A 20490-nucleotide genomic window follows, 5' to 3' on the forward strand; every position below is an offset into this window, starting at 1 on the left:
AGTCAAACCATCCAACCCATGCCAGCATCGACAACGGACGTTAATCGATGATGATGATGATGATGACACTGCAAACAAAAAGATAAACACCTCCTTAATGATGTATACAAATAGTAGTGACTTGTATCTGGTAAAGACATGGTGGAATATTTGTTGTTCTTGATCTCTGGGTTGCACCTAAATATCTAACAAACTAACCAGTATGTCATAGAGAAGGGTTGACACAATATCAGTAATAAGCAAACATTTTTTTCATAAATAATTGCAAAGAAATAAATATCTGCACTCTTTGCTTCTTTTTTTCTATTCTTTGTAGCACAAATTTTATTTTGATGTTGCTTTTGGTCAAGATTCCAGCAATGAAGAAGTTTACCAAAAAGTTGGCAAACCTTTAGTGGAATGGCTTTTTGAAAAGTAAGTCATCATTACAAGTTTGTTTTTTTATATATTTTTCCTCAATTCTAATTATTGGTTTTACCAAGATTTTGAGAGATATAAGACTATCCAAATATAATTACATCATGTAATTTAGGATCTATAACATTAAATGTCAGCATGGACAGTAGGCAAAACTATGATGATGATGATGATTATATATATATATATATATATAATCATCATTTAATGTCTGTTTTCTATGCCAGCATGGCATGGACGGTTTGACTGAAAACTGGTAAGCTCTAGGTTCCGATCTGATCTGGCAAAGTTTCTATGGCTGGATGCCTTTCCTAATGCCAACTACTCTGAGAGTATAGTGGGTATTCTTATGTGCCACTGGCATGAGTGCCATTTACCTGACACCAACATTGGCCATGACTCCAGTCTCATTTGACTTGTCAGGTCTACACAGCATAATATATAGTCAAAGACCTGTCACTGTCTCCATGAGGCCCAATGCTCAAATGATGCTTTTTACTTGTCACCGTAAAAAGCACCTTTAGCGCATTGGGCCTCATGGAAGCAGTGATAGGCATCTGAGATATTATATTAGGCTTGGCTGTGTGGCAAGAACTTTGCTTCCCAATCACATATTTTCAGGGTTCAGTCCCACTACATGGCACTTTGGGTATGTGTCTTCTACTATAGCTGTGGTCTAATCAAAGCCTTGTGTGTTGGTCGACGGAATGTGAAAGAAGCCAGTCATATATCTATTGTGTGTGTGTGTGTGTGTGTGTGTGTGTCTGCGTGCCTGCGCACATGTTTGTGCTTGTATTACTGTATCTTGACATTGCATGATAGTTGTAAAAGTGTCACTGTCATGCAAGCATTGTCCTTCATTTCCAATTTTCAATAATAGACATACAAGTCTGGTCATATTGCCATACTTGGATAGCATCATTCAAAGCGCATTGTGACTAGTGATGTGTGACAAGATCTGATAGTCTGGTCAGTCACATGATCATGTGCTATATATATATATATATATATATATATATATATATATATATATATATATAGTATTAATGATAATAAGGGAACTGATTTTTTCACATCCATAATTTTATTTAACAGTTCTTTACAACATCTTTTTGGGACCCGAAATGATTCTGTAAATAACTGTTAAATAAAATTATGGATGTGAAAAATCTCTGTTCTCCTATTATCATTAATACTATTACTGACTCTACGGTGCATATGCAATCCTGAACAGGAAACTTGGATTTACCTAGTGAGAAAAGTTACCAGAGCCTAACAATTTATTGTTAGCTTGATAAGATCACACAGCAAAAATAGTCAAACATGGCTTAAATATTGGTTTCAGATTTTGGCACAAGGCCAGCAATTTCAGAGGAGGTGGCAGATTGATTACATCGAGCTCAGTGTTCAACTGGACTTATTTTATCACCTCAAAAGGATGAAAGGCAAATTGCATCTCAGCAGAATTTGAACTCAGAATGTACAGATAGGTGAAATGGTGCTTAGCATTTAACATGATGTGCTAATGATTTTACCAGCTTGCTGCCCTAAGCACTGCTTAAATATTAATTTGAAGAAAATATTTGATCAGTTACAGTAGCTGGTTAAATGTCTGACTGAAACCAGTATTTAAGCCATGTTTGAATATTTTTGCTGTGTGATCTCTTAAATAGCACTGGGTAAACTGCAATATTAATGTTACAGTACTATTTGTGCTCTATCATTTCTAGTTTCTTTCAGTATTCAATTTTTAATGTTTGTTCCTTCAGTAGTTCTTTTAAAGAAATGGTATAATATATTTGAAGAGGTTTTAGTATTTATGGAACAAAATAACTCAAGTATAGTAGAGCAGCAATAAATTTCAGCCAGCCTAATTTTGGCATGGAGATTCATTTCTTGATCGAATCATTTCTAAAAATGATTGATGTGGAGAAATCTTAGAATGCTGAACTAAATACTTTTCAGAATTTAGGTTAATCCTTTATATTCTGAGTTCAAAATCATGCTGGGGATCAACTTCCTTTCTAAGTATGAACCATTCATCAAGTTTCATTCAACCAATTAGGATTTGTGGCCTTGTACTAACCAGTATCAGGAAACATTGATATAATTGGATCAAATAGGATTAAAATGTTCTGGAGTCATTAAGTCTGTTTACATTTTCCTTCTACTTATCATTTCCACATGATTGATTTTGACTGTGGTGTTCTGTAGAGATATTTTAGTTGAAGATGTCAATCAACTTGACACTTTGGCACTCTGCCATCTGGCCATTACTGTTTCATATTATACACAGTTAGGTAATTTATTCTTGCTTACAGGTGAAAAATAGGTTTGGAATAGCATCTCCTCACACCATAGTTACACCACCACTGCCACTGCCGCCACCGCCACTGCCACCACCACCACCACCACCACCACCACCTCTTCTTCTTCTTCTTCTTCTTCTTCTTCTTCTTCTTCTTCTTCTTCTTCTTCTTCTTCTTCTTCTTCTTCTTCTTCTTCTTCTTCTTCTTCTTCAATAGTAGCAGTAGTAGTAGTGTATCAAAATACTGCTTCTTTCCAAGCAGTAACCATTGTATCTATGATGAGGCCCAGTAATCTGTTATCTGACCTGATCCTTTCATCTCATATTTTCCTTAGTCTTCTTCTGTTTCTCTTCATTGTTTCTCTTTCACATGTCTCTCTTTCCCCCAGTATGCATTGTCCATTTACTTTAACTCTTCATACCAGCTCAGCCAGCATTTTTGCTTTCTTATCCCTCCTATTTATCCATGTTCCTCTCCTATCTGGCTGAATTGTTTGAATGTCATAAAAGTGCTTTACAGTATATGTTCTCGATTTTTAGGTTCTAAATTCAAATTCCACCTAGGCCAAATTTGCCTTTTATCTTTTGGAGGTCAATAAAATAAAGTACCAGTTAAGTATTAGGCTTGTTAGCATTGTCTCTCTTGCCCTCAAAATTGCTGGCCTTGTGCCTAAATCAGAATTATTATATCACACTAGCAGAAAACTGCCTAGAGGGTAGTATTTCTGTGAGTAATAATAATAAATCATCATCATCATCATAGTTTAATGCTTGCTTTCCATGTTGGCATGGGTTGGCCGGTTTGACTGAAGACTGGCAACCCAGGAGGCCCAACGTTTGAAGTTTGTGCATCACCACCTCATCCCAGGTCTTTCTAGGTCTACCACTTCCACAGGTTCCCTCCACTGTTGGAATGTGACACTTCTTCATATGTTACATATGACCATACCAGTGCAGTCATCTCTCTTGCACACCACATCTGATAATAGGAATAATAATGATTTGAAATTTTAGCACAAGGCCAGCAATTTAGTGGGAGAGACAAAGTCAATTACATTGATCCCAGTGCTCAACCAGTACTTGTTTTATTGACCCCAGAAAGTTGAATGGTAAAGTTGATTTCAGCAGAATTTGAACTCAGAATGTAAAGATGGATGAAATGCTGCAAAGCATTTTGCCTGACATACTAAATAATAATAATAATATTAATAATAATGATAATAATAATAATAATGATAATAATAATAATAATAATGATAATAATGATAATAATGATAATAATAATAATAATAATAATAATAATAATAATAATAAGTTTCAAATTTTGGCATAGGGTCAGCAGTTTCTGAGAAAAGTGGAAAGTTGATTACTTCAACCCTAGTACTTACCTGGTACTTCATCAACTCCGAAAAGATGAAAGGCAAAGTGGACCTTGGTCAAATTTGAACTCAGAATGTAAAGATAGAAAAAAAAATGCTGCTAAGCAATTTGCCCAGCATGCTAATGATTTTTCCAGTTTGCTGCCTTTAATAATAATAGTTTCAAATTTTAGCACAAGGCCAGCAATTTCAAGGAGGTGGCAAGTCATCCCAGTGCTTGACTGGTACTTATTTTATCAAATCTGGAAGAATGAGAGGCAAAGTCAACCTTGGCAGAATTTGAACTGTAAATGTAAAGACAGACAAAATGCTGTTAAGCATTTGGACCGGCATGTTAATGAGTCTGCCAGCTTGCTGCTTTATTCAATAATAATAATAATTCTTTCTGCTGTAGGCATAAGGCCTAAAATTTGTGGGAAGTGGGTTAGTTGATCAGATTGACTCCAGTACTTGTCAGACAAAATGCTTAGTGGTGTTTCTTCCTGCTTTATGTTTTGAGTCCAGTTGCCACTGTGGTTAACTTTACCTTTCATCCTTTTAGGATGAATAAACTGAAATAAAGTACCGGTCAAGTACTGGGATCAGTGTAACTGATTAGCCCCCTCCTCCACAATTTCAGAACTTGTGCCTTTATTAGAAAGACATATTAAGGCAGCCAGCAGACAGAATTGTTAGCATGTTCGACAAAGTACTTTGTGGTATTTCTTCCAGCTCTTTAGTTTCTGGGTTTAAATCTTGCTGACATCAACTTAACCTTTCAGGGTTGATAAAATCAAGTGCTAGCCAAGTACTGGGGTCAGTGGTATTAACTAATCCCCCACTCTAAAATTGCTAACCTTGTGCCAAAATTTAAAATCATTATCATCATTGTCATCATTATTATTATTGAGTTGGTAAGCTGGCAAAATGCTTCATTCATCTTTACCTTGTGAGCTTAAAATTTCACAGAGATAGACTTTGCCTTTCATCCTTTCAGGGTCGATAAAATAAGTACCAGCTGAACACTGTGTTTGATGTAATCAACTTACCCTTCTCCCCCAAAATTACTGGCCTTGAAACCATTTGAAACCATTATTATTATTATAATTAAGGAAGCCAGCCAGCAGAATCATTAGCATGCAGGACAAAATGGTTAGTGGCATTTTGTTTGTCTTTGCATTGTGAGTTCAAATTCTGCCAAGGTTAACTTTGTCTTTCATCCTCTTGGGAGGGTCAATAAAATAAGTACCAGTTGAGTAAGGCATTTGATGTAATCAACTAGGTTCCTAATTCCTCATTCCCAACCAATTTCAGGCCTTGTGCCTATAGTAAAAAGGATTGTTATTATTGTAACTAAGGGAATGAGTGGGAAGAATCATTAGCATATCAGATATAATGCTTAGTGGCATTTTGTCTGTCTTTACATTCTGAAGGTCCCTAAGGTGTTTTGTCTGTCTTTACATTCTGAGGTTACTAAGGTTGACTTTGTCTTTCATCCCTTCTAGGTTGATAAAATAAATATCACTTAAGCATAGGGTTCAATGTAATCGTCTAGCCCCCCCCCCCATTTCAGGCCTTGTGCCTATAGTACAAAGAATTACTATTATTAGATAGATTAAGGTAGTGGATTTGTAGAGTTGTTAAATTATAAGAAAAAATAGCATGCAGTATTTTGTTACAGTCCGTTATGTTTTGAGATCAAATTCTTGCCAATCACCCTTGCCATTCGTCGTTTTGAGGGCTTAATAAAATAAAGTACCAGGTAAGTGCTGGGGTAGATGTAATCGGCTGTTCCTCTCTCTTATATTTCTTATCTTGTACCTAATTTTGAAACAATTATAGATTTATTACATAGTCTCGAATTTGTGGAGACAACGGTCAATTATATCCTCTGAGTGTTTGATTAGTACGTTTTTGATTTTATCAACCCAAAAAGGATGAAAGGCAAAATTAACCCCCATAGGACTTGACTTTAAAATGTAATAAGATGCAACAAAACACCCTTAAAGCATTATGTTTTACTCTTGACTGCACATAAAAACACAAACATCGGTAGTTGCAATTTTTTGTTTCAAGGGAAATAATCGCAATGTCAGAAAAAAGAATTATTTCCCTTGCTCTAGAGGCTGAATTTTTTTTTTTTTCTTGAAAATTTCAAGAAAAATTACACAAAAATTTACCTATTGAGGTGATTCTGTATCAGACTTGTGAGCTGATAATCACAAAAAGCGTTTCCTGAGTGGATGACGATATGAAAGTTTTGAAGTTTATTTTTCAAGAGAATCTGTTCATTTCTAACGAGGATAGTAGTATATTTTGATTAGGTTATTACGAAGGTTTTCTGTATTTCATATAGCTCTTAGGTGACACTTGATGGAGGATCATCTTAAAATATATTACTATTACGAACACATATATGTATACATACGGGTAAATAATATAAGAGATTATTGTAAGTAAAATCACACATTGAGTATTGTTTATGTAGATTTACGTATGCATTTATTTATATCTAAGTGAAGGCACGTGGCTTAGTGGTTAGGGTATTTGGCTCATAATTGTATGGTTGTGAGTTCAATTCCTAGTGGTGCTTTGTCTCTTTGCGCAAGACACTTTATGTCATTTTTGCTCTAGTTCACTCAGCTGGTAAGAAATGAGTTCTACCTGAATTTTAAAGGCCCAGCCTTGTCAAATTCTGTGTCTTGCTGAATCTCTCTCAGAGCTATGTTACAGGTATGCGTATCTGTGGGGTGCTCAGCCACTTGCACGTCAATTTCACGAGCAGGCTGCTCCATTGATCAGATCAGCTGGAACACTTATCGTTATCTGTATCTAAATACTCATTTTCATGTGTAAAATGTTTTAAAAGAATTATTAAAATTTATATTAAAAGTTAAAATAGCCATCTATGTATCATACATATTGTATATACAACATCGATAGGCCAGTTGCTGCAGTATTTGTCCTGAAATAACATCTCTTATGGACATACCGTGTTAAAAATACAATATATATTGGAGAGAGAGAGAGAGACAAAAAAAAAAAAAAATGAACCCACCCCAGCAGCAGTTTTTACAAGTGCTAGATGTATTTCGGCTGTTTTGAGATACATTCTTGAATGAGAATTCAACACGACTGATATAAGAAAAAGTGAATAGAACATACAATGCTTTTGTGAATAGCCACCCATACAATTGAAGATTATTAAACTAAAATAGCTGTATATGTATATATGTAAAACAAAGCAGGAAAGTGGAAATTTTTGGTATTATTTATTTTCCATTACACATATTTCATTTGCTAATAGGAATTACCAAGTTTTACATATTAGATAGATATGTAAAGAATTTCCAATGAGAAATTCTTCAGACAAAAAAAAAAAATTATAATATAATTATGAAATTATAATCATAACTTTTTTTTCTCTGTCTGAAGCATTTCTCGTAGGAAATTCCTTACATGTCTCTTATTACCAAATGGAACATGTGTAATGGAGAGTAAATAATACCAAAAAATTTCCAATTCTCTGTTTTGTAATACACTAACTCTGCAAGTAATATTTCCATAATTCTCAATCTTAATATGTATTTTGACTAACATACAGCAACAATTTTGACTACATATTGGATTGTAATAATGGAATAAGATGATGTGCTTCAAGAGGAAACAGCTGGGGTTTACTCTAACTACCTATAATATATATATGTGTGTGTGTGTGTGTGTATGTGCTATTTAATGTATATACACTGTTCATAGGCAAATTATTGCAGTATTTGTCCTGTGATAACACCTTTTATAGACAAATGCTGTAGTAAAATGCCTTTCAATAATATATACACATCTATATATATAAAACTAGTTGTGTGAGTGTCTGTCCCCTTCGATTTAGATTTCTAACTACTCCCACATTTTGCGGTGCAGTTTAACCAAATTCGGGTATCTTATAGTCGTGATTCATATCGAGCCCGTCTGAGTATTAGCGCGCGTCTACGATGAGTCTACGATTTTTAAAATAATTTAACATCATTTTTTTATTCCATTTTAATGCATAATTTTTCGTGTGTCGATGGCGGCGGAGTTGGCGTCCACGCTCAAACACCTGCACCTGTGTTTGCTTCTCCCCCTTCTTCCCTCCCTCGTGAAGCTGTGGGGAAGGGAGTTTAGGGAAATCAACGTCGTAATGCGTTGTCAAGGAGATCAGCGTTCTTTTAGAACAACGACTTCATGGCTTGAAAACACCAAAACAGAAATGGCTAAGAAAGCCCGAATTGGCATCTATAAAGGAAGTAACTCTCTAAAAATGCTTATATAGTTATTTCCCTTACAAACCCGAGCAACGCCGGGCGATACTGCTAGTTAAATATAATAGAAAGATGGCTATTTTAATATACTGCCTCAATTGTGTATACCAGGTTGTTAAAAGTTGTTACAGCATTGGATAGAATGCTATGTGGTATTTGTTCCATGGTCCATGCTCTGAGTTCAAATCCCACCATAGTCAACTTTGTGTTTCCATTTTTTGCAGGTGACAAAGTACCTGCTCATTGTTGGGGTCAATTCTTTTTCTTCTCTCTGTCTCTCATTCCCTTTGGAAGAAATCAGCTATGATCAGACATACAGAGGGATCGGCTTCAACAAGTTTAATATGCCCAAAACATTACCCTATGTTTGTTAAGGGATGATGGTCCAAAATAGTGTTATTCATAGGGGTAGATTCATGGTGTTTTTTTATTGTTTTTATATCTGTAATAATTTTGCCTGGGTATATCTTAGTTAATTTACCAATTTATGCTTTAGTAGGGTTTAATAGCCTACAGGTGTAATTATGGGTAAATTTTTGCTTGTGGTCTTTAAGTGCTTTGCAAGGTATATGAGTGTTTGGTGTTCAACTCTGCCATCTGTGTCTAATCCAGTTGCTAATATTTTGGAGCAAGCTGGTGGAATTGTTAGCACGCTGGGAAAAATGCTTAGTAGCATTTTCTCCATCTTTACATTCTGAGTTCAAATTCCGCCAAGACTGACTTTGCCTTTCATCCTTTTGGGGTTGATAAAATAAGTACCAGTTGAGCACTGGAGTCAATGTAATTGACTTACCTCTCCCTTGAACTTGCTGGCTTTGTGCCAAAACTTGAAACCAATATTTTGTTCATGATTTATTGAAATGAAAATATCCTGATTAGTTTTTGTTTATACATGTATTTGTTATGCTGCTTGCCTGAGTGGAAGTTTTTGTATGTCTGATTGTCGGTTTCATATGAATTGTTTGATTTGTCAGGTTGTAAAAAGTGTGCTTTTGAAGTTTTTGATTTTGTTTTAATATTGCTCTTGAGAGTTTGTTGGAAGCTGCTAGTATAAGTTTTATTAAATCTTACCCTGTTTATTAGGTTGAAGAGATTGGATTCGAACTGGTCCAGTAGTTTGGTAGTTTGTTGCTGGGAGCATTAGCATATCTTGAAGCCATTGTTGTTTTCAAGGGTAGGTTCAAGTTATCTTTTTCAAAGAATAACACTTTCTGCCTCATTCTTTAGATGAGACACTTTGTGTATGTTTTATTTGTTGGAATGTGTGTTCTTAGTTGATGATCCAGTCAAATATCGTTTCATGATTCGACCACCATTCTGCTAGATAGCAAAGAGTGTTTAATGGAGGATAGTATATAATGGATGATTGTATCAAAATGGTGTGAGGTAGTCATGTAATTCCTCTACAGCAAGAAATCTATTCTGCTCTGACTCCTTTCTGTCATACTTTAACTCTTCATCTACCATAAAGCCCCATTCCCTTGGGGTTCATGGTCTCACAAGTTATCTGGAGACCTCACTAATACTGAAGCCACACACATGCATGCATGTGCACACACACACACACACATGTAAAAAAACACTCAGTACACACAGTAAAGTGGTTGACATTAGGAAGGGGATCCAGCCATAGAAACCATACTAAGGCTGACACTGGGGCATGATACAATTCTTGTACTAACTGGATTCAGTTAAACCATTAACTTATATCAGCATGGAACATTGATGTTACTGATGATGATGATGATGAAAATAGATATAAAGATAAAGATCCTTCATGAGTCATATAGATTCATAAAGCCGTTTTTCTGATTCCCATGGTGTGTATATTCCCCATCTGGATGGGAAGCCAGTTCATTGCAGGATGATGAAAATAATACTTTTTTAATAGTTAGGGTTAATTTTTATTCAAATCTGAGTTTGTATGAGTAGCTAACCAGAGTTTCTCATTCCTAATCATCAGACAATTCTCGACGTGATATTTAATGTATTCTTATTCACACATCAGTTGTGTGTGTTTTAGTTATGCTGTAGTATCATCATCATTTTAGCTTGCACTTTTCCATGCTTGCACTGGAGTTGATTCATTGGACTAAAAAATACTCTAAGGCAGTACTCCAGCATGGCTGTAGTCCAATAACTGAAGCAGGTAAAAGGTAAAAAAAGGTAAAATCATGTCTATAAGGTCACTACAAAACACCATCTGAACTCCCACTCCCTATTAATTGTAGCCATCATTGCACACATGTAAATGCATCATCATTATTTTATTCCTGCTTTCCATGCTGGCATGGGTTATGTGAATTGTTTTGGTCTAAGCCTGTTCTTGAAAACTTGAAGTAAATATTTTGCCCTTTTGAATATTCCGGTGGATGGAATTTTAGGTTTTGTGTGTGTATGCATGTGTATGAGTGTATGTATGTACTTAGGTTTTGTATTAATAGAAACATTTACTAGATATTCTTTGACTGGTTTCTGCCACTTCAGTATGTGGGTTCATTTCATCTCCACCATTCCTGATAGCCTGTTTTATATTCTCCTTGCATCTCACCTTAAACTCTTTAGTGTATAAACCAGCTATATCCAGTCTAAATATTCTACCCACTTTGTGTTCAAACCTACCAGATCTGGTCTCTCATACATACCCTACATAGTCATTGTAAAAATGAATTATCACGTCATCAAAATCTCAAAGCTATGAGATGATTAATTCAAAACAACATGATTGACCCTTTCGTTACCAACCTGGCTGAAACCGGCTCTGGCTCTGAGTACAAATGTCTTATTTTCATAAGTTTTGAATTAAAATCTTCCACCAAACCTTAGTCACAATTTATGTTTCTAACACAAGTTGAATGATAACTAAGTTATTTTACTAAATTCTTTGTTGTATTTAAAATAATTGAAAGAAACACTGAGCATCTCAAAATAAACATAGTAACGAAGGGTTAAATAAGCATTAAATTTGACTGAGTAATCTGAATGCTAAAATGTTAAATCTTTTAAACAACTTTACCTTTTACTCTATTCCCACAAATGCTATCACTATTGCATCACAGATTCTTATAGATATTGATAAAGTAAATAATGTGTTTAACCCTTTAACATTCAGATTACTTTGTCAAATGTAATGCTTATTATTTCGCACTGTTTTGAATTAATCAGGTGATATTTTGTAGCTTTGGGATTTTAATGATATGATTGTATGCTTTTAAAATGAGATTGTAGGTGTGAGAGATGGGATCTGACTGATTTGAGCATACAAAAGGTAGAATATTAGGGTTGGATATGACCAGTTTAAATGCTAAAGGGTTAAATATTTTTTTTAAATTACTTTTACAGAGGACAAGCAACCATCTTTACATATGGCCAGACTGGAGCTGGTAAGACATTTACAATGATGGGTTCTGAAGACATCCCAGGTTTATATCTATTAGCAGCAACAGATATTTTCTCTGTTATCAACAACAACACTTATGGTAGTGGGTTCCATGTGTGGCTGAGTTATTATGAAATTTATTGCAGTCAACTCTTTGATCTTCTTAATGGAAGAAAACGGTGAGGACAAAAAAACATTATATACTCATGCCTTTCTGATTTATTTTTTTAATATTATGGTTGTCTTACAAGATGTTTATCAGTTGGCATGAACCTGAAATCATGTGATTTGGATGTAAGCTTCTTACTACACAACTTTTTCAAGGTTCTAAAACTGCCTGAGATATTTGTGCTGGGTACAGAGGTGTTATTACTGAAAGGACTGCACAGAAGTAGTTTCAAGAAAAGCATAAAATGACTTCTGCGCAGTCCTTTCAGTAATAACACCTCTGTACCCAGCATAAATATCTTGGGTGACTTTGGAACCTTGAAAAAGTTGTGTGGTAAGAAGTTTGCATCCTAATCACATGGTCTCTGGTTCAGTCCAACTGTAAGACATCTTGGGCAAGTATCTTCTGCTATAGCCTTGTGCTGACCAATGTGTTGTAAATGGATTTGGTGCCCCAGAATTATCTGTTTCAATGAAATTGAACAATTTTATGTTTATCATGTTTAATATATGTTAAAGGTGTATAAATTTTTTACTTATAATTTTTATAATTTGAAAAAAAATATTTTCATTCCTGTTGGATTTTGTTTATCTGCTCATGACAGCTTCTTTTCAATTTGGCTGTAATCATGTTCTCTACCTCCATCTCCATGATGCAGCAATAGTTTAGCTGAACTTAAAGGATGCATTCAATTAGTAGTGCAGAAGATAACTCCTGAAATGCTTCAAAATGTGTTTCGCAATGCTAAAGATAGGTCTGAAATTTGCAGGGACACAGAAAGAGCACATGTTGGAAATTTTCAATAAAGTTTTGACATGATATTTATAAATCTATGTGTTTTGGTATCATAATTAAGTAGTAAATATAATATTCTATCAGTTTTTTAAAATTTACCTGATTTCATTGAAATAGACAGTTAATTCTGGGACACCATGGATGTATGTATGTATATAAATCAATTAAATCAATGATTCTGAAAAATTGAATGAGTTGGTCTGGCCATATTGTTTGAATGGTGGATGAACACACACCCAAACTGCTGTTTTATGGTGAGCTTGCGGGGGGGAAGCACAAGCGGTGTAAAACTAAAAAGAGGTTTAAAGATGGCATAAGGACTGCCATGGAGTCACTTGGGATGGATCCAAAAGCGATAGAAACCTTTGCTTTGGATTGAGATGGATGGCAAACAAAAGTGTGGAGTTCAGTGAAAGCTTTTGAGGAGGCCAGGATGACACATGCAAGACTCGAGAGATTTAAAGAAGAATGTTGCAATCGAGAAGTTGAATCTCAGTGGCTTTTTGTGTGCACAGTTTGTGACAGACCATACCTTTCCTTTGCTGGGTACAAATCTCATTTGTGGACCCATGAAAAACGAACCTCCACCAATTATTTTGCCTATATATATGTGTGCACACCTTTCCACTTTCCATGCCATGTATATCATAAGGTCTGCAAATCTAATAGAGGCCTCAAAAGACATTTTAAGACTCACAAAGATCTTAGTGGTCTAAATCAGATATGCAATCTATGTGGGCGTCTTTTCAATACAATGTCTAGTTTAAAAAGCCACCTCAGATGCGATGATGCATCTAAGGTGTAAATACAAGAGGTAGTCAGACTCTGCATAAGGAGTAGACAAACACCATGTATGTATGTATGTATGTATGTATGTACATATGTTTGTATGTATGTATATATATATATGTATTTATTTATGTATGTATGTACGTACGTATGCATGTACGCACGCATGCATGCATGCATGTTTGTGTGTGCATGTGTGTGTTACTGTCTCTGACATCATGTGATAGTTGTAAGTGAGTATCACCATCATCCAAGTGGTGTTCTTCATTCCCACTCTACTGAAAAAAACCTATTTGGTCATGGGGAAATATTAGTTTACTTGGAAACAGGTGAGGGTTAATGACAGGAAGGGCACGCAGTCATAGAATGTCCCTCTCAACAAAGTGTGCCTGACTCATGTGAGCATGGAAAAGTGGACATTAAAACAATGATAATGCTGTTGATGATGATGATGTTTGAAAATGCAAAGTTTTTTTAGATTTATGATAATTACTGAAGTTTATCAGGGATGGTCATTTCAAGTTTAAAATTTCTAATTGATAAACTTTTGGTAGCTGTTATAAGCCTAAATAAATTTTGGTTTAAAATTTGGTTTACTTCATGATTTCAGTTTGTGAAAATATTTTAGTTTTAATCATTTAAATTAGGAAGACTATTCCAATCAAAGCTTTGATCCCTGTGGATGATGAGCAATAATAGTTAGGTCCAGGAATAGTTGTGTAGTAAAGAAGTTTATTTTTCAACCGTGCTTTTATGTGCCACCAGCATGGGTGCCATTTGTGTGACACCAGTCTCTGTCACAGTCATGGCCGATATTAGTGTCATGCAAATGGCACCCATTCTGATAGCATGTAATAGCACCCATTACACTCTCAGAGTGGTTGACGTTAGGAAGGGCATCCAGCTGTAGAAAACTATGCCAAATCAGACTGGAGTTTGGTGCAGCCTTCCAGCTGACCAGCCCTGTTCAAACCTTCCAACCCATGCCAACATGAACAATGAATATTAAATGATGATGATGATAATGATGATGCTTTCAGGTTCAGTCCCACATGCATCTTGAGCATGTGTCTTCTACTATAACCTCCAGGCCAGCAAAATCTTTTTGAGTGGATTTGGTAGACAGAAGCTGAAAGAAGCTTGTCAGCATATGTGTGTGTGCTCATGTGTGCATGCGCATTCACTACTGTCAACTTCCCTTTCTTCAATGGTTACTGTTGTGTCTCCTCTCTACTCCTGTCATCTAATGAAGACCTGTTGGTGGATATCTTTATCCTTTTGCTGATACTTGGACCTAGTGGTTTAGTGACTGAAACTAATAGTAATTCATTATGTGAAAATATCTGGGCATATGTAAGAGCCTTTGGTGTACCATCAAACATTCACACAAACTTTCTTCCTTTCAGGTGCTGAAAATGCACCCTAAGCTACCCACCCACTCTTCCTATCAAGTCCACAACTTTAGAGCTGCCACAATCAATGTAGGGACAATGAAAGGTAGGTTCATAGAGATTGTTGAAATGTTAGAGTGGAGGTGTGTAGATGTGTGTTGTATGCAAGAGACAAGATGGAGAGGAGCCTCAGTCACACTCCTCATGGGCAAAGAACAAAGGTAAAATTATTCTGAATAGGAAGCAGTGATGATGTGGGTGAAGTAGGTAGACTAATAGTAGATAAATGAAGTATATGAGGTAATATCAGGATATTTAGGCTGAGACTAACTTTGGATAATATAATAGCAACATTTATCTCTGCATATGCTCCACAGTCTAGACTTATAGATGAACAGAAAGATCAATTTTATGAAGCTCTCATGCAGACTACTGAGGAATGAACATGACCATAACATTATTCCTGGTGATTTCAACAGACATGTTGAGCATTCCTTGTTGTGTAAATAGAGGTTTGGCTTTGTTTCAAGAAAGAAAGAGGGAACAAAGTTCCTGGAGTTCTGTGACACCAGTTGCTTGATAATTTGTAACACTAACTTCAAGAAACTGGTCAACTAGCCAGTCAGCCAGCATTTTTCTTGATAACTTACTAATCTGGTGAACATATAGGCCTTTCCTATTGGTCTTTCCTCAGTGAAGAACAATCACTAACATTGGTTAGTGATTATTCTAGTTAGAGCTAGAGACATAAAACTATTTGTAGAAGGAAGATATGGAAATCTAAAGATCCATCAAACAGTTAGATAATTAGAGAAGTACTTAAAACTTTTGAAGAACACAAGACAGAAACTTTTAGCATAGAAAAGAGATGGAGACCAAACTCACACCACATTGATGATGTAGTGGTGAAATGGAGACATAAAAGTAGAGACAGGTTTGAAAAGACTGAAGGAAAGAGGGCAGCAGAGAACTGTACCAAGCAACTAGAAAAGCTAGATGACTGGTGTATTTAGCGAGAGGAGAAGCAAAGTTCAATGAAGTTTACCAATGTTCTCTGGCATGAGGATCATAGGTGTGAGGTGTTCCAAATGATTTTGTAGGAGTATTGTTGTCAAATATTTCAAGGGCAAAGGAACTATTTTAGAGAATTAATTAATTAATTACAGAAGTATGAAATTGTTGGACCAGTTTATGGAAATTATAACACAATTGATTAGAAAGAGCACTTAGTAGTAGGGGTTTCCTCCCTTTGCTTTGCTCTGTTCTTTTACTGTCTTGCAAGTTAATTGACAACTTCACTAATGTCAGTGGTACTAAAAAAGCATTGAATACAATCTGTAAAGTGGTTGGTGTTAGGAAAGGTATCCAGCCATAGAAATCATACTGAAGATGACATTGAAGCTTGATGCAGCCTTGCAGCTCACTGGTTACTGTCAAACTTTACAGCCCATGCCAACATGGAAAGTGGACATTAATTAATAATAATAATTAATAATAATAATAATAATAATAATAATAATAATTAATAAATAATAATAATTATAATTAATAAATAACAATAATAATAATAATTAATAAATAACAATAATAATGATAATAATAATATAATAATAATAATAATTAATGATAATAATAATAATAATAATAATAATAATAATAATAATTAATGATAATAATAATAATAATAATAATAAATCCTTAAATAACCCTTATTCAGGGATCTTTTGAGCAGGATGGGCTACCCAAACTGATGAAAATACTAACTGGGCTCCACCTACAAGGTCATGTGCTGTTAATCTTGATATGAGATCACCATGTCGTGCACATGTGGTTGTGATGTATGTGCCTGGTGTAACCTTATCAGACAGGTAGTCATGATGAGTATACTGGGCTTCATATATTTGTACCCCAGTGTCACTTTGATGGCCTGCACTGCTCTCTCACTCAAAAAAAAAAAATAATAACAACATTGATGATGATGATGGCTGCTGTGGCAGCAGTGATGGCTGCTGCTGCTGCATATTATCTATTGTCTTTTACTTGTTTCAGTCATTAGACCATGGCCATGTTGGGGCATCACCTTGAAGAAGTTTTAGTCAAATGAATTGACCCCAGAACTTATTTAAAAAAAAAAAATCTGGTACTTATTTTATTGGTCTCTTTTGCTGAATTGCTTAGTTATGGGGATGTAAACCCACCAGCACCAGTTGTCAAACAGCGGTGGGGGGGCAAACAAAGACACACACACACATGTACACACATGTATATATACATATGATGGGGCTTCTTTCATTTTCCGTCTACCAAATTCACTCACAAGGCTTTGGTTGGCCCATGGCAATAGTAGAAGACACATGCTTAAGGTGTCATGCAGTGGGACTGAACCTGGGCCCATGTGGTTGTGTAGCAAGCTTCTTACCACACAGCCACACCTACACCTATAATTATATGTAGTGTTACATACACAGAGGAACAGTGGAACACATTTTTAGATAGGACCCTTACAGTTGTATATCTGTGTTTTTGCATTATGTGTTCATTAATATCATCTTTTGTTTTTTTTTGTGTATCCTTATTTTTCTATTTTTACTCTATTTATATCTATGACTTTTTAAAAAAGTATATTATTATAATAATTTTAAATATTGCATTAACAACAACCATTACCCCAATAACTACAATTATAATTGTAGTAGTTAATTCTTTTGTTAACATATTTCTGTTGATATACACTGTAGTTGTTTGAATTCATTTTGAAAATAATAAAGAATTTACTAAAATAATATTGTCATTACTTAACTGGTGTTTGGAACGTAAATGAACATATAATTTTGATGGGAAGATTTTATATAGAGCACTTTAAAACTGGAAGTTTATATCATAGAACCAGGACCTATCTCAGGCAGGTTGATATAAAAAAAGTTGTCTCCAAATCAATATTTTGTAATACTTCCCCATAATCCTTTGAAGTAAATGTAATATATTTAATTGTGCATTATGTTTGTGTTGTATTCTATATATTTTAATAGTATTGCTAATATCTAGTGAAAATAATGTCCAGTAAGTTTAACTGATTATTAGGAATATATTTAATCCATTTGTTTCCATATTTTTGTTGAACTATGATGCTTTTGATCCAATTGATTTTGAAAATAATGAAGAGTTGAGTAAGATAACTTTGTCGTTATTAAGCTGGTGTTTGGAACATAGATTAGCATGAAATATTGATGGAAGGTTTTTATGAAGTTCATTTTAAAATAGAGTTTGTTTCAAAGGGTGGTCGCAGGTGGGTTGGTATCAAAAGGGTTAAACTGTGTTTAAGAACTGTTTCTATATTTGTGTGTCTGTTTGATTCGTCCCTTTTACATGCAGATTTTTGATAAGCATTTTTGTGTTTATATGTCAACAGGTTGTTTGCTCGTGAAGATGGATCTCATAAAGTCTGTATTGCTGGCCTGACAGAGACTGAAGTACCAGATGTCAGCTCACTGATGCAGGTACTGTGTATCATCACCTGACTAAGAGAGGGGAGGGATTAGAATATGTTTGAACAACCACTCACATGAAAATGTGTGGTTAAACATAGCAGGGAGTTCGGAGGGTACACTCTAAAGGTATCTTCTTTTGTCCTTTACTTGTTTCAGTCATTGGACTGAGGCCAAGCTGGGGTATTGCCCTGAAGGGTTTTCCTTTTTAGTCTTAACAGATTGACCCCAGTACTCACATCTTTATGTCTAGTCCTTATTCTGTTGGTGTCTTTTGCTGAATCACTAAGTTATAGGGATGTAAAGATATGATGAAACCAATATCAATTGCCAAGCTGTGGGGATGTGACAAACACACGCAGAAACAAAGGCTCGCCCACACATACATATACATGTGTGTGTGTGTGTGTGTGTGTATATATATATATATATATATATCATCATCATCATTTCACATCTGCTTTCCATGCTGGCATGGGTTAGATGGTTTGACTGGAACTGGTAAGCTGGAGAGCTGTACTAGGTTTCAGTCTGATTTGGCATCGTTTCTACAACAGCATGCCCTTCATAATGCCAATCACTACAAGGGTATAATGGGTGGTTTCTACATGCCACCAGTATGGGTGCCATTTACATGACACTGGCAATGGGCATGACTATGGTTTCACTTGGTTTGATGAGTCTTCTCAAGCACAACATATCACCAAGGTTTCAGTCACATGTCATTGCCTTAGTGAGGCCCAACGTTCGAAGGTCATGCTACCAGCAACAGCCATTATTATGATTTCATGGGTGTCATTTACGTGACACTGGTAATGGCCACGACTATGGTTTCATTTGGCTTGTCGAGATTTTTCAAGCACAGCATATTTCCAAAGTCTTATATTTAATTACTTTCAGGATCCAATAGAATAAAGTTATTTTAATAATAAGGATACTAAGGTAAAATCAAGGACAGCATACCCATGTTTTAACAGTGTGTACAGACACTCATGTACTTATTAGAGTATATACTGATTTGTCCTTCTGTCATGCATACATCCACATGTACAGACCAAATACACTCAACGTATATGTAAAATCACACAAGAGTATACTCCAGCATGCAGTCCACAGTCCACTGTAGGCTGAAGATCCAGTACAGGGGAGGTTCTGAGTGTGGTGTAATATAAAGTCCATTTGTGTTATATATATATATATATATATAGTCATACACATATACACATATATGATGGGCTTTTGTCTGTGAAATTCAATCAGAAGGTATTGGTGATCCTGGGGCTATAGTAGAAAAGAACTTACCCAAGGTACCACACACCTTGGAGAAGTGGGACTGAACATGAAACTACGTAGTTGCAAAGCAAGCTTCTTAATCACATAGCCGTGTCTGTACCTTGTACAGCCATGCCTGTATCTGTGAAATAAAAGAAAAATTGCATTTGGGAAGTTGATACATCATATTATTAGGAAGATGAAATACATATTTTATTATAGTTTTAAACCTTCCATTAACAACAACCCCAATGACTACAATTATAATTGTTGTAGTTTAACTTTTAATGCCATATTGTGTTGAAATACACTATGTTTTAATTAATTTTGAAAATAATTAAAAATTTATTAAAATAATTTTGGAATTATTATCTGGTGTTTGGAGCATAAATTAGGATGAAATTTTGATGGAAGGTTTTAATTAAGATAATTTTAAAACAGGGTTTTTGTATAATAGAACTAAGGGTAGTCTCAGATGGATTAGTATCAAATGGTTAAAATGCAAGTTTGTTTTATAGAGCTGTGGGTGGTCTCAGAGTGGTATTAAATATTTGTATATTTAGAAAATGCATATTTCTGTGCAAAAATGCATATACTCAATGCAACGTGTTATACAATAATTTTGGAATTATTATCTGTGTGTTTGGTAAGTTATTATTTTGATGGAAGGTTTTAATTAAGATAATTTTAAAACAGGGTTTTTTGTATAATAGAACTAAGGGTAGTCTCAGATGGATTAGTATCAAAATGGTTAAAATGCCAAGTTTGTTTTATAGAGCTGTGGGTGGTCTCAGAGTGGTATTAAATATTTGTATATTTTAGAAAA

At 35.1% G+C, this 20490-nt stretch overlaps 1 protein-coding gene across 2 annotated transcripts in view; it reads left to right on the top strand.

Moving 5' to 3' along the window:
- LOC115232606 (kinesin-like protein KIN-7M, chloroplastic) overlaps positions 1-20490 on the top strand; it is a 73878-nt gene that overhangs the window by 28376 nt on the left and 25012 nt on the right. For both annotated transcript variants that reach the window (XM_029802584.2, XM_036499737.1), the window contains exons 3-5: positions 317-414; positions 11727-11942; positions 18317-18404. In XM_029802584.2, the coding sequence (XP_029658444.1) occupies positions 317-414; positions 11727-11942; positions 18317-18404 (402 nt within the window). The remainder of the gene's footprint in view (positions 1-316; positions 415-11726; positions 11943-18316; positions 18405-20490) is intronic.

This window comes from Octopus sinensis, linkage group LG2 (assembly GCF_006345805.1).
Source record: "Octopus sinensis linkage group LG2, ASM634580v1, whole genome shotgun sequence".
Classification (NCBI taxonomy): domain Eukaryota; kingdom Metazoa; phylum Mollusca; class Cephalopoda; order Octopoda; family Octopodidae; genus Octopus; species Octopus sinensis.